General features: G+C 38.4%; 1 protein-coding gene across 1 annotated transcript in view; it reads right to left on the bottom strand.

Moving 5' to 3' along the window:
- clcn2c (chloride channel 2c) overlaps nucleotides 1-13,504 on the bottom strand; it is a 141,275-nt gene that overhangs the window by 72,867 nt on the left and 54,904 nt on the right. Inside the window, 1 exon segment of the mRNA XM_063907260.1 lies at nucleotides 7,068-7,118. Within this exon segment, the coding sequence (XP_063763330.1) occupies nucleotides 7,068-7,118 (51 nt within the window).

Below are 13,504 nucleotides of genomic sequence, written 5' to 3'. Positions count from 1 at the left end.
TGTTGTTTGGTGTTTACCTTTCAAACAAGTTGGATACCTTTGAGTCAGACACTCTGGTAACACATCACAGGCACAGACTGGGATTCAACTGTTGATTGGTAGGTGTGTTATTCTGTGATAATGGTTACATGTACTAACTTATATCAGCTAAAGCTTGCCCATAATCCAAATGGCCTGGACCCCTAGAGACTGTATTCCTTCATTTAAGCATTAACTGTCTGATGAAAGTATGCTTTATTTATGGAAGACAAATCGATTCAAGATAAAAAGCTTCAATATTGATCATTTTAACACCTCAAACTATACCATGTCAATCATCTCCAACTGAACATGCTGCATTTCTAATAAAATAACAGTATCTAGAAAGCAACATATGGGTTCAACTGTAGTATGACCACACACGTATACACACATGTACATCACCAACACATAAAACCCAATTATTCAAATCCACGCTCGGGTAAAGGGTAAAACAGCCGTCCATTAATGCCTCAATTATGCATAGTCATCCCAACGAGGCCAATCACCCTTTTATGTGTGTGTGTGTGTGTGTGTGTGTGTGTGTGTGTGTGTGTGTGTGTGTGTGTGTGTGTGTGTGTGTGTGTGTGTGTGTGTGTGTGTGTGTGTGTGTGTGTGTGTTCCCACATTTATTATGTAGCTTTATGCATAAGGGAATGATTGAATTAGAAATGGCTGGCTGTGCTTAAAAACACCTGCTAAATGAGATTGGAATTTATGCAAATGGACAAAACTGACCCGTCAGCTGTTTTGAAAAAGGGATGTAATGTACAGTACAGAACAACGAAAAGCCAAAGTAGACTTTTAGAAACAGATGGAAAGCTTATATTAAGGGTGTATATTATAATATGTGATTTATAATACTGCCTTTTCTCATTGGGTCAGCCTTTCTTTGTTTTGTGAGCCAGAAGGGGAGGGAGAACACTCTTTTCTGAGGGGTAAGGTTTGACTTGTTAAACTGGAAAGTCAATGTGCAATTGGCAAGGCAAATACAAAGGTGAGCTAGCCACCTTTAGCTTAGCGGTGGTGACGTGAAGTCATGTGACCGTACTGTAGTTCCTTTATAGCCCAACATTAGCCTCCTTTAGCTTAGCGGTGGTGACGTGAAGTCATGTGACTGTGCTGTAGTTCCTTTATAGCCCAACATTAGCCGCCTTTAGCTTAGCGGTGGCGATGTGAAGTCATGTGACCGATGTAGTGGTCCTTTATAGCCCAACATTAGCCACCTTTAGCTTAGCGGTGGTGACGTGAAGTCATGTGACCGTGCTGTAGTTCCTTTATAGCCCAACATTAGCCTCCTTTAGCTTAGCGGTGGAGACGTGAAGTCATGTGACCGTGCTGTAGTTCCTTTATAGCTCAACATTAGCCTCCTTTAGCTTAGCGGTGGTGACGTGAAGTCATTGTGACCGTGCTGTAGTTCCTTTATAGACCAACATTAGCCGCCTTTAGCTTAGCGGTGGTGACAACATAACTGGAACACACTATAGCTTAGTCTGTTTTTAAGTGTCTGGCTCCTAATTTTCTTGGATTTAATCGTATCAAGATGTTTGAAATTCATGGACAAAATCAATAATATCGATGCAGACAAGGAGCACAGATTTCCCCGCGCTTCTCGGTGAATTAACTGATCACTGCGATTCCATTAAAATGACTGATTTTGGAAATGAGCCGTCTGTGCAGCAGCTGATAAAAGGGGAAATTGAGATGGAAAAGGCATCACAGGAGGTAATAAATGGAAGAGGGAAAGAGTAAAAACCAACAAGACAAATTGGCCCCTAAAGACAGAAGAAACACCATGTCTGTAAACGTCTCATTTTAATACGAACATAACTGAAGCATCTCCTCTCTGGTTCCCTCTCCCTTCCTCCCCAATCATTACCCGTCCATCCTCCCCTCCGCTGCTCCTACCTCTGTGGGAATGTGTTGTCTATGCTAATGAGATGTAAAAAGGAGGTGATGTTTATGCAAATGTGCTGTAGCAGCGCCGGCGCGGGTCCATCGTCTCGCGCTCAATCAATCCGTCTGCTCGCCGAGTGTGACACCCGTCGTATGGCTGCGGTGCAATGTCGGCTTAATGAGGTGTTATAGTGTATGTGCACACACACACACACACACACACACACACACACACACACACACACACACACACAGGCCCGGCACATTAGTTATAGAGTTATTAAGCCAAAGCCGCCTCGGCATCCCTCTTTAATCGCTCCAGAAAGGAGTTTGATGTATGTTTAACGACTCTCAAAGGGAGTAGCAGTAAAACCCCACACGCTCAACTGGGATGCTTTTCTGCATCTAAAAAGCAGTCGTTGAATATCATCAAGTGGACTCAAATATCACCGGGTGGACTTGTAATAAATTTGCTAGGATTCACTTCCCGGGTTGTGATGACACGGTCCTATAAAGACCTGCAATACCGACTGGAACCCCTCCCGTCCTCCTTGATGTGCCTCTTCTGCAGTATGCATGAGCTGTAGACATCAACAGAGGTGTACATTACCATAGTGTGGGACTCTCATTTTTTTTGTCTCGGTCATAAATCTTCCCTCCCGCATGACAACTTTTGTTTAGATTCTGTTCCTCAGGCTGAGTTTGTGAATGTGTGTGTTGTCCGTGATGCTGCTGGTACTCACTACAGCAAGACTGGTGTATTTAGTCCTGGTGCAGCATCACTTTGAGGCTGAAACCACCGGGCTAACTTGGTACCTAATCCGACTTCCAATTACTTCTGGAGCCAGTTGACACCTTAAATCACAGGCTGGACTACAGGTGCAAATTGAGCCCCAACGTCCGTTTCTACCTCATGACGCACCATCTTAATGGGTACTGTAGAAGCTCTGAGATAAAAGACCTCTCCCTCCCCCGGTTAATTGTCTGGAGATGTCTCACTACAGCATCTCTCTTCGAGTCTGAGTTATGAACTTTCTCTAACAACTTCAAGCTCTTCGATCGATACAGCTTTCATCTTGAAGATCAATATGACGGCGCTAACATCCCTTTTAGGAAACGCATTAGGGTCCGAGGGTGACCGGGTTTATTCTGCCCTCTCCCTCCAGCCACACGTTGACCCCTGGTCTCATACTTTGCTGTCATGGCAACATCCTCCCCTGATTCCAGAGGTTTGATATTAACCAGTAATTGGACTGGAAGTGACGAAATCAGTGGCCATTGTGACTCTGCTCTTCAATTATACGTGGATTCATAATCTGCCACTATTTTGCAAGTCAAGGATTTTGACAGATGACATTTTATTAGACAGTTATAAATGGGGCAAAAATGGCCATTAAAGTATAGTCATGGGGCTTTTAGCAAAGGTTTAAAGGGGAATTAAAAGCTCTTTAGGGATTCAAGAGCAGTTACAGTTAGGGCATACTTCTACTACTACAACGCTTTTTCAACCATCTACTTGTATATTGCAATCAATGGTGATTAGGAGCCAGTCATTCTTGATGTTGAGCATTATATCAATATAATGGGGTTTAAAAATCGAGCTATATATTAATAGGTAGTCACTTATTGACTTGCTGTTTTTGATTATTATTATTTAGATGTTGAGTTAAATTTGTTTCTATGCTTTTATTTTGAAGGCATGTTTGGGCAGTGGGTGTAATTGTATATATTGGAGACAGGTGGTGGTGGGAGGAGAGCACCACCAGGCACATTTACCAGGTTGATTCAAGCCTCAAGGAGAAGCCACAGGAAAGGCTTAGGAAACTGTGTTCATTGATCTTTTGTTAAATGATATTGGATCATGCAAATTGAAGCACAAACGGAGACTCCTGCCTGGACCAGGATCATTTTCCCTGCGTAAGATTCGCTATCTGGTGCCTCAGCGGCGGTTTACTTTTAGGTTAATTTTCTGCTACAATTGCTAGGATTTTGGCCGCTACAGCTGTATCTTGTTGAACATTTATAATATCAGGATATAAAGATAGTTTTTGACTAAATGAATTGTGTAAAATAGTATTTTTGATTGTGTCACAAGGCTGAGAATTGGTAGATAAACTCTGATGGGCAAACTTTGGAAGTGTGTCACCATTATTTTACAAAGTCAGGAAACAATAGCACCTATGGACCGTTGACATACAGTACAGAATAAACCTAACAGTGTTTACTAGTTAAAATTGGTCCATGATATCAACCGGGCCAATGAGGGATGTGTAGACGTATTTAAAGATCGACATTTTTCATATTTGATTTTATTTCAGCCGATTTGTTCTCCTTTTTTTGACAAATGGATTTATTGAAATTCTGATTGGTTGTCACTTGAAAGTTGGGCCCAGCAGCACCGGAGTTCTAATATCTGAGAGAGGGGTTATGATTATTTATATCCAAACAAGCTGAGTCGTGTGTTTACTCATCAGGGTGGGATTCAATATTTGGACTGCTGATTGGATGCTTCTGTTTATGATCTTAATTAAAGCAACAGCCAAACACACCGCTAACGAGCTCTGCATTAACACGCTCGGATGCTGTGTGTTAATGCTTCTGCAGAGGCAACACACACACACACACACACACACACACACACACACACACACACACACACACACACACACACACACACACACACACACACACACACACACACACACACACACACACACACACACACACACACACACACACACACACACACACACACACACACACACACACTTTGGCATGTGCATTAACAGTGATAAACTCGGATGTGGTTACTGCACCCCCTACAAAACTTTAACAGAGCAGCCCTGGCTGTATGTTTCACCCACAGGTTTGATATTGCAAATGCCGAAGTATCACATATAGACCCAAAAAAAAGCCTCTTGTGGCCATGGTCTGAACCCAACAGGGAGTCATGCACTTTGGAATTTATTGGGATTTCTTGGGTGTATTTTTGTCTGTTTCCCGGCTACTTTAAATCCAATCGACTTCAGGTTTGGTCGGCATCATTTCAAGCTGCATGCACATGACAGGCAGTGAAATGGAGAGTGTGTTTCTACGGACAGAGCGGTAGTGCAACCCTTCGCCGCCGCACACCACTTGAAATTGTCGCCGTTCAAAGGTCTGATTATTTCAACTTTGACCTCGTTCACCACTTCCCTTGCAACGCTCAACCAGCCAATCACGTATCATCACCGGGGCGACTGTGGCTGCGAGGTAGTGCGCCTGTCTTTCAACCAGAAGGTTGTGGGTTCGATCCAGCCCTAGCACTCAACATGTCGATGTATTCTTGGGCAAGATACCTAACTTCGATTTGCTCCCGATGGCCAACGGTGTGTGAAAGGTAGTTACCTAAAGCAAAAAGTGTCCTGCTCTGTGTGAATGGGGTGAATGACATGTAGTGTGTAAAGCGCTTTGAGGTGGAAAAGACTGGATAAAGCGCTATATAAGTCCATTTACCATCCATCATATGAACGCAGCTGAAGACCTCGGGATAAAACTGTTTCTTTAAAGGCTTTCTCTCACATGGAGCGGCTTTGCATAGCGGGCATTTTAACACACAGACCTTGAAACAGGAAGTGTGGTAGTCTTGAATGTGTGTGTTTTTATTGTGAACCCGAGGGGAGATTACAGTTGTTTCATGATGTTACTCCCAAAGCCAAAAGGCACATGCTGCTAGCTCTGCAAGTTTCTCTTTTACTTATTTATCTGAATCCAGTCCCCAGACCTCTAACATCCACTCCCCCTCCATCTCCACCTTTTTATTATATCCATCTCCGTCTCTCCTCTGTCTTCTCCATCTCCTCCTCCCTCCTTTAATCCTCCATCCTTCCTTTCCTGTCCGCCTTGCATACAATCATTTCTCTTCCTGTCTTTTTATTTTGGCTTTCCTGCCACCCCCCCCCCCATCTCTGTTGTTGCAGAGTCAGCACTTCCGCTCTGCAGTGCGCCACACATTCACACTTTCACTTTTCTACTCTACAGCGTAACCAATTTCAGAGCTTTCCCATTGCACAGGCTATTGTTTCCACTGACAGCGACACACACATGCAATGCATACACACATTTACTGTGCATGTAAGAACAAGCAATGTGTTGCCTGTGTGTGTGTGTGTGTGTGTGTGTGTGTGTGTGTGTGTGTGTGTGCATTCATACATATGGAAGCAGAGAAATGGAGCAAACAGAACATCAATCTTGGGAGGAACAAAAACTATTAGAAGTTAAGCACACTGCACACAGTTGATGGCAAAACCCACACGCATGCATAAATGTGTGTGTGTGTGTGTGTGTGTGTGTGTGTGTGTGTGTGTGTGTGTAGGTTACACTTTCATCAGTCCTTAAGTAGCAAAAGAGGAGAGAGACATTGATCATCAGTCTTGTCCACAGCTTGCACCGCCTAATCAGAACCATTCATCTCCCCTATCTCACACTCACAGAAAAACACACACACTCACACACACACACACGCACACACACACACACACACACACACACACACACACACTAAGATGTTCAGAGCTCTTTATTACTTTCCATTACGCCTCGGGTGCAGCTGTAATAATGCCAGGCTGGAGAGAGTTAGTCTTTTTGTCACACACACACACGGAACGGGAATAATGCACATTGTTCATGTTGATTAATGTTAAGCCACAAGGTTATCGTGTGTGTGTGTGTGTGTGTGTGTGTGTGAGGGTGCTACTTTAAAAACAGCGAATCTTTTGGCTTTTCTTCTTTTTTTCACCCTCCACACACACACACACACACACACACACACACACACACACACACACACACACACACACACACACACACACACACACACACACACACACACACACACACACACACACACACACACACACACACACACACACACACACACACACACACACACACACACACACACACACACACACACACACACACACACACACACACACACACACACACAGTTAAATGATTAATAAAGTCGCAAAGCTGGGGAAACTTTTCTCAAGCGCTTGATGAAGTTGGAGCGACTGATTAAAGATGAAGGATGCGGTTACACGTAGCTGCCGGGTGTTAATGGGCAGACTGGGAATGATACGGACGTTTTATGGCTTGGTTTTTTTTTTTACCAGAGAGAAAGTCCTTTGCTGGAGATGGCAGAGCATACGGGTACCCTGACCCTGAGGACAAATAAACCACACAACATAGTTAACCACAAGCAGTGTGTGTGTGTGTGTGTGTTCATATTACAGATACACAGTTTCTTTCCTCTACACAATCCTTCATTTGAAAGAAGTTTCCCTTCCTTCAGTGTGAAAAAGCACCCTGAAATCTCCCCTCCTTCCTCCATTTCTCTACATAACATTATTAGTCTGTGATGGATGGCGGCCCCGTGCAAACTCAGCGGCACGACGAATGCATGAGCAGCGCAGGACGGATGGAAAGTTAAAAAAAAAAAAACTTGAAGTGTTGAAGGAGTGGTGATGAGTGGAGGAGGAGGAGGAGGGGAGATAAGGAGGGAGAAAATAAGATGGAAAATAGGGAAGGGAGGAAATAAAAGTAATGAGTGTGAGAAATGCATGATATAGTTCTTATGAAGTTTACTTTATGGCAAGACTACAAAGAGGAGAACAAACACCAACTTAGTTTACTTTAAAACAAAGTTGCAACAAACAGGTTTTGCTGGAAAGATGAATTAAGTATAATTAAGGAGCAAACGTAGAGCCACATTCTGCCCACTTTCAGGTTCATACTTGTCTTTTTGTCTCTCCTGGGACATGTCTCCATGCTTTAATGTTCAGAAAGCTCTTTATGTTTCTCATACTGCCTGTGCTGCAGCACCTCTTTTCACCCTCTGTCTGAAACCAGAGCTGCTCTGATTGGTTAGTTTTCCGGCTCTGTTGTGATTGGCTCAACCGCTAAGAGATGTCCCGCCCCTTAGCCTATCACGTACAATGGTTACATAGAGTATACCAAGGACACCAGTTGAGGCGTTTCAGGCAAGGGGGGAGTGTGTGGGAATAAAATCCCTTTGGAGGGTACACATTTTAGCCTTTGGAGACCATTTACATGCACTAAAACCTGTATACACACTACAGGAAAGGGACAACAAAAAAGCACAATAGGACCCTTTGAGTTTTTCGTTGCACGGTTGGAAGAGCCTGAGGATTTCCTGTAGGATATTCAGATTTTGAACTAAGCACCATCTGATATGATGGATGACCTGTTGTCGTCAGTCTGCTGTGCCCGCCGGAATCTGCTTTTGATGAAGATGATAAACAGATCAAAAGTTCCTCTCATCAAAGCCCCGGTTCAAACCGGCAGAGTATGGAGATCTTTGTGTACACGTGGTTTTGGTTTCACTGACGATTAGAGAGCAATAACTCAGAAGGTGGGGCTCAGATGGGAAGGGGGAGATAAATGTACCAACCAATTCAGATTACACCCAGTGGAGAGAAAGGGGTGGAGGAAGAGGAGGAGGAGGAAGTGATGGATTACCAACAGAAAGGGAAGTGAAAAGAGCTGAGTGAGAAGGAAGAGAAAAGGTTTTCCCGAAGAATCAAAATAGGGAGGGGGAGAAGGTTGACTAAAAGATAGGAAACTATTACCAACACATGTTAACAATTAAACACTGTCCTGTTGCCAGCTGATTGTTATTTAAACTATACTGGAATATAGATTTGCTATAGACAACTGTGACTTAGAAGTGCCTCGACCTTTTTAACATGACTGTATGTGCATTTAGTTTATATTAAGATCTGGAAATACTGTATACTGCAATATGTGACAGTTTACTATTGTTTTTACCAATAATTCCGTCTGTATTTAGTTATTATTATTATTATTATTATCATTATTATTATTATTGTTATTATTATTATTATAGTTATTATTATTATTATTATTATTATAGTTATTATTATAGTTATTATTATAGTTATTATTATTATTATTATTATTATTATTATTATTATTTGTATAATTATTATTATTATTATTATTATTATTATTATTTGTATAATTATTATTATTATTATTATTGTTATTATTATTATTATAGTTATTATTATTATTATTATTATTATTATTATTATTATTATTATTATTTGTATAATTATTATTATTATTATTATTATAGTTATTATTATTATTATTATTATTATTATTATTATTATTTGTATAATTATTATTATTATTTCTATTATTTTTATTACTACATTACTATTTTATTATTATATGCAATTCATCAAAAATAATAGGGCTGGGTATCGTTTGGATTTGAACGATTCCGGTTCTGATTTTTGATTCCGGTTCTTTTCGGTATTCGATTCGGTTCTTTGAGAGGGTAAAAATCTCAAGTCAAATCTGAATTCATATTTACAAATCCTTCCATTTTGTTTAATTTGATTGCTGTTTTTGAATAGAACTATTGCTTTTGCATTCACAAGTTAGGTCTTAGTTGGTGCAATTTGAGAATTTACAATGGCCCCGTCTCCTCTGATGTTCTGACTCAGATTTCGGTACCCATCCTTAAAAATAAAAATAAAAATAATAATCAAAATGATGAATACTGTTTTTATATTTCTTCTTTAAAAGTTGACATTTAGGAACATTTGAAAAAGAAGTCAGATATTTTAAGAAATAAAAGATCATTTTGAAGAAATAGTTGGAAATTCAAAAAAGTTGAAATTTGGAGAAAAATCTGAAGTTTGAAAAGAGAATAGGAAGGAAAAGAATCTGGGACAAAAAGTGAGCATTTTTAAAAGAATATGATCAGGGTCACATGAAGACGGAGTTAGAATAATGAGGAAAGGAGTGTTAGAGTTTTTAGTCTTCAATAGTTTTGTATGATAGGTTTTTTTTGGGTGGGGTAAAGAATGTTTAAAAACCTTATAGAAACACAGATATAGAAGTGTATAAAAGGAAAGTGAGACAGGAAATATCAGAGTATAGAGAAAGGATGAGGAAGGAAGAAGAGGAGGAGGAGGAGGAGGAGGAACTTGAAACCAGAGATTAGAACAGATCAAAACTCTGAAATAAAGAAAGCTGATTTCTTTGAGACCTTGTGTGTTTAATAGCCATCGATTCTACAGCGAGAGGAGCCGGCTGTAAAACGTTGATGCCACAATTCAAAACACTTCAAAGATTAACGATGGGATTAATAAAACTTGGGCCTGCAGCAAAGACCGTCAACATCTCACACACAGCCTATTGATTTATAAAACTGAAGCACCTCTGTGGACAAACCCCCCCCCCCCCCCCAGCTGCGGTTATTCAAAAATGAATCTGCCTCACTAACCACTGACCGTGTCCCCTACGAATGAGGGAAGTGAGATTCTGTTTTCTGATAGCATATTTTAAGAGATATCTATTATTTAGGTATGGGGGAGTTTCAGTCTCCACTTCCCTTCCTTTTTACTTTATTTGAATGCTATAAAAACAACTCACACTCTTCCTCCTCGTCTTCCCTGTATCACATTTCTGAAGATCCTCCAGTATGCGGAGAGAAATCCAACCCAAGAACGGCATCACTCTTTCAAACTGCTCCCTGCTGATTTAGTAACTTGATGACTTTGGAAACCGTGAGTCCCTCGGAGACAGTGAAGACAGGTTTGTGTTGGGAAGAGGTTACGCAAAACTGATCAAAACTGAGTAATGTAGGCAGGAAAGAGGAGGAATCCAACCAGAGAGGCAAGTGCTCAAGGTACACACTTTATATCCTGAATGCTTAGCGCTCTATTAATACAAATTATAACAACCACACTCTCAGTCCACGTTCTTTTGGTCATTACGTTTAAAGGTGGCACAATATTGTTATTTTCAGGTTCATAATTGTATACTTTATTTCATGTTTACAGGCTGTTCTCTACATATGGTCCTGAAATGTCTATTCAATCAAGAAAGAAACTATAACACTCAGAAACACAACTTCTGGGATTCATTAGGACGGTATTCAGTTCCTTTTCAGAATTGAAGAAATATGATTACAATATAAAGAAAGGGAAAAAACAACAATTCAATATCTAAATTCAGGTTGTAAATGTAAGTGAATGGAAAGAGACTCCACTCACTGCCTGTATGGTGTTGTTGATGGTCTACAACCACAAATCAAATTGCTTGAAAACAACGTTCTGCAATTCAAGATTTACACTTCACGACATCTAAATATAAAAGTTAAACTGGGTTTTATTTATTTAAGGGATTTTATTTAAGGTACAGTGATTTTATTTAAAGTACAGGGATTTTATTTAAAGGTACAGGGATTTTATTTAAGGTGCAGTGATTTTATTTAAAGGTACAGGGATTTTATTTAAAGGTACAGTGATTTTATTTAAGGTACAGTGATTTTATTTAAGGTACAGAGATTTTATTTAAGGTGCAGGGATTTTATTTAAGGTACAGTGATTTTATTTAAGGTACAGAGATTTTATTTAAGGTACAGTGATTTTATTTAAGGTGCAGTGATTTTATTTAAGGTACAGGGATTTTATTTAAGGTACAGTGATTTTATTTAAAGTACAGTGATTTTATTTAAAGGTACAGGGATTTTATTTAAGGTACAGGGATTTTATTTAAAGGTACAGGGATTTTATTTAAGGTACAGGGATTTTATTTAAGGTACAGGGATTTTATTTAAAGGTACAGAGATTTTATTTAAAGGTACAGTGATTTTATTTAAAGGTGCAGGGATTTTATTTAAAGGTGCAGTGATTTTATTTAAGGTACAGGGATTTTATTTAAGGTACAGGGGTTTTATTTAAGGTACAGGGGTTTTATTTAAGGTACAGGGGTTTTATTTAAGGTACAGTGATTTTATTTAAAGGTACAGTGATTTTATTTAAAGGTACAGTGATTTTATTTAAGGTACAGGGATTTTATTTAAGGTACAGTGATTTTATTTAAAGGTACAGTGATTTTATTTAAAGGTACAGTGATTTTATTTAAGGTACAGTGATTTTATTTAAAGGTACAGTGATTTTATTTAAAGGTACAGTGATTTTATTTAAAGGTACAGGGATTTTATTTAAAGGTACAGTGATTTTATTTAAAGGTACAGTGATTTTATTTAAGGTACAGTGATTTTATTTAAAGGTACAGTGATTTTATTTAAAGGTACAGTGATTTTATTTAAAGGTACAGGGATTTTATTTAAAGGTGCAGTGATTTTATTTAAGGTACAGGGATTTTATTTAAGGTACAGTGATTTTATTTAAAGGTACAGTGATTTTATTTAAAGGTGCAGTGATTTTATTTAAGGTACAGGGATTTTATTTAAAGTACAGGGATTTTATTTAAAGGTACAGGGATTTTATTTAAGGTGCAGTGATTTTATTTAAAGGTACAGGGATTTTATTTAAGGTACAGTGATTTTATTTAAGGTACAGTGATTTTATTTAAGGTACAGAGATTTTATTTAAGGTGCAGGGATTTTATTTAAGGTACAGTGATTTTATTTAAGGTACAGAGATTTTATTTAAGGTACAGTGATTTTATTTAAAGTACAGGGATTTTATTTAAAGGTACAGGGATTTTATTTAAGGTGCAGTGATTTTATTTAAAGGTACAGGGATTTTATTTAAGGTACAGTGATTTTATTTAAGGTACAGTGATTTTATTTAAGGTACAGAGATTTTATTTAAGGTGCAGGGATTTTATTTAAGGTACAGTGATTTTATTTAAGGTACAGAGATTTTATTTAAGGTACAGTGATTTTATTTAAGGTGCAGTGATTTTATTTAAGGTACAGGGATTTTATTTAAGGTACAGTGATTTTATTTAAAGTACAGTGATTTTATTTAAAGGTACAGGGATTTTATTTAAGGTACAGGGATTTTATTTAAAGGTACAGGGATTTTATTTAAGGTACAGTGATTTTATTTAAAGGTACAGAGATTTTATTTAAAGGTACAGTGATTTTATTTAAAGGTGCAGGGATTTTATTTAAAGGTGCAGTGATTTTATTTAAGGTACAGGGATTTTATTTAAGGTACAGGGGTTTTATTTAAGGTACAGGGGTTTTATTTAAGGTACAGTGATTTTATTTAAAGGTACAGTGATTTTATTTAAAGGTACAGTGATTTTATTTAAGGTACAGGGATTTTATTTAAGGTACAGTGATTTTATTTAAAGGTACAGTGATTTTATTTAAAGGTACAGGGATTTTATTTAAAGGTACAGGGATTTTATTTAAAGGTGCAGTGATTTTATTTAAGGTACAGGGATTTTATTTAAGGTACAGTGATTTTATTTAAAGGTACAGTGATTTTATTTAAAGGTGCAGTGATTTTATTTAAGGTACAGGGATTTTATTTAAGGTACAGTGATTTTATTTAAAGGTACAGTGATTTTATTTAAAGGTGCAGTGATTTTATTTAAGGTACAGGGATTTTATTTAAGGTACAGTGATTTTATTTAAAGGTACAGTGATTTTATTTAAAGGTACAGTGATTTTATTTAAGGTACAGGGATTTTATTTAAGGTACAGTGATACTGGTCAAAGACAACGCTACATTGAAACGTCTCGTGTCCAAACGGATGAAACACATAATGTTCAGAACACATTCGG

Source organism: Eleginops maclovinus, chromosome 18 (genome assembly GCF_036324505.1).
Source record: "Eleginops maclovinus isolate JMC-PN-2008 ecotype Puerto Natales chromosome 18, JC_Emac_rtc_rv5, whole genome shotgun sequence".
Classification (NCBI taxonomy): Eukaryota; Metazoa; Chordata; class Actinopteri; order Perciformes; family Eleginopidae; genus Eleginops; species Eleginops maclovinus.
The sequence above is the reverse complement of the archived record's forward strand: the minus strand, read 5'-3'. Positions and strand labels throughout refer to the sequence as shown.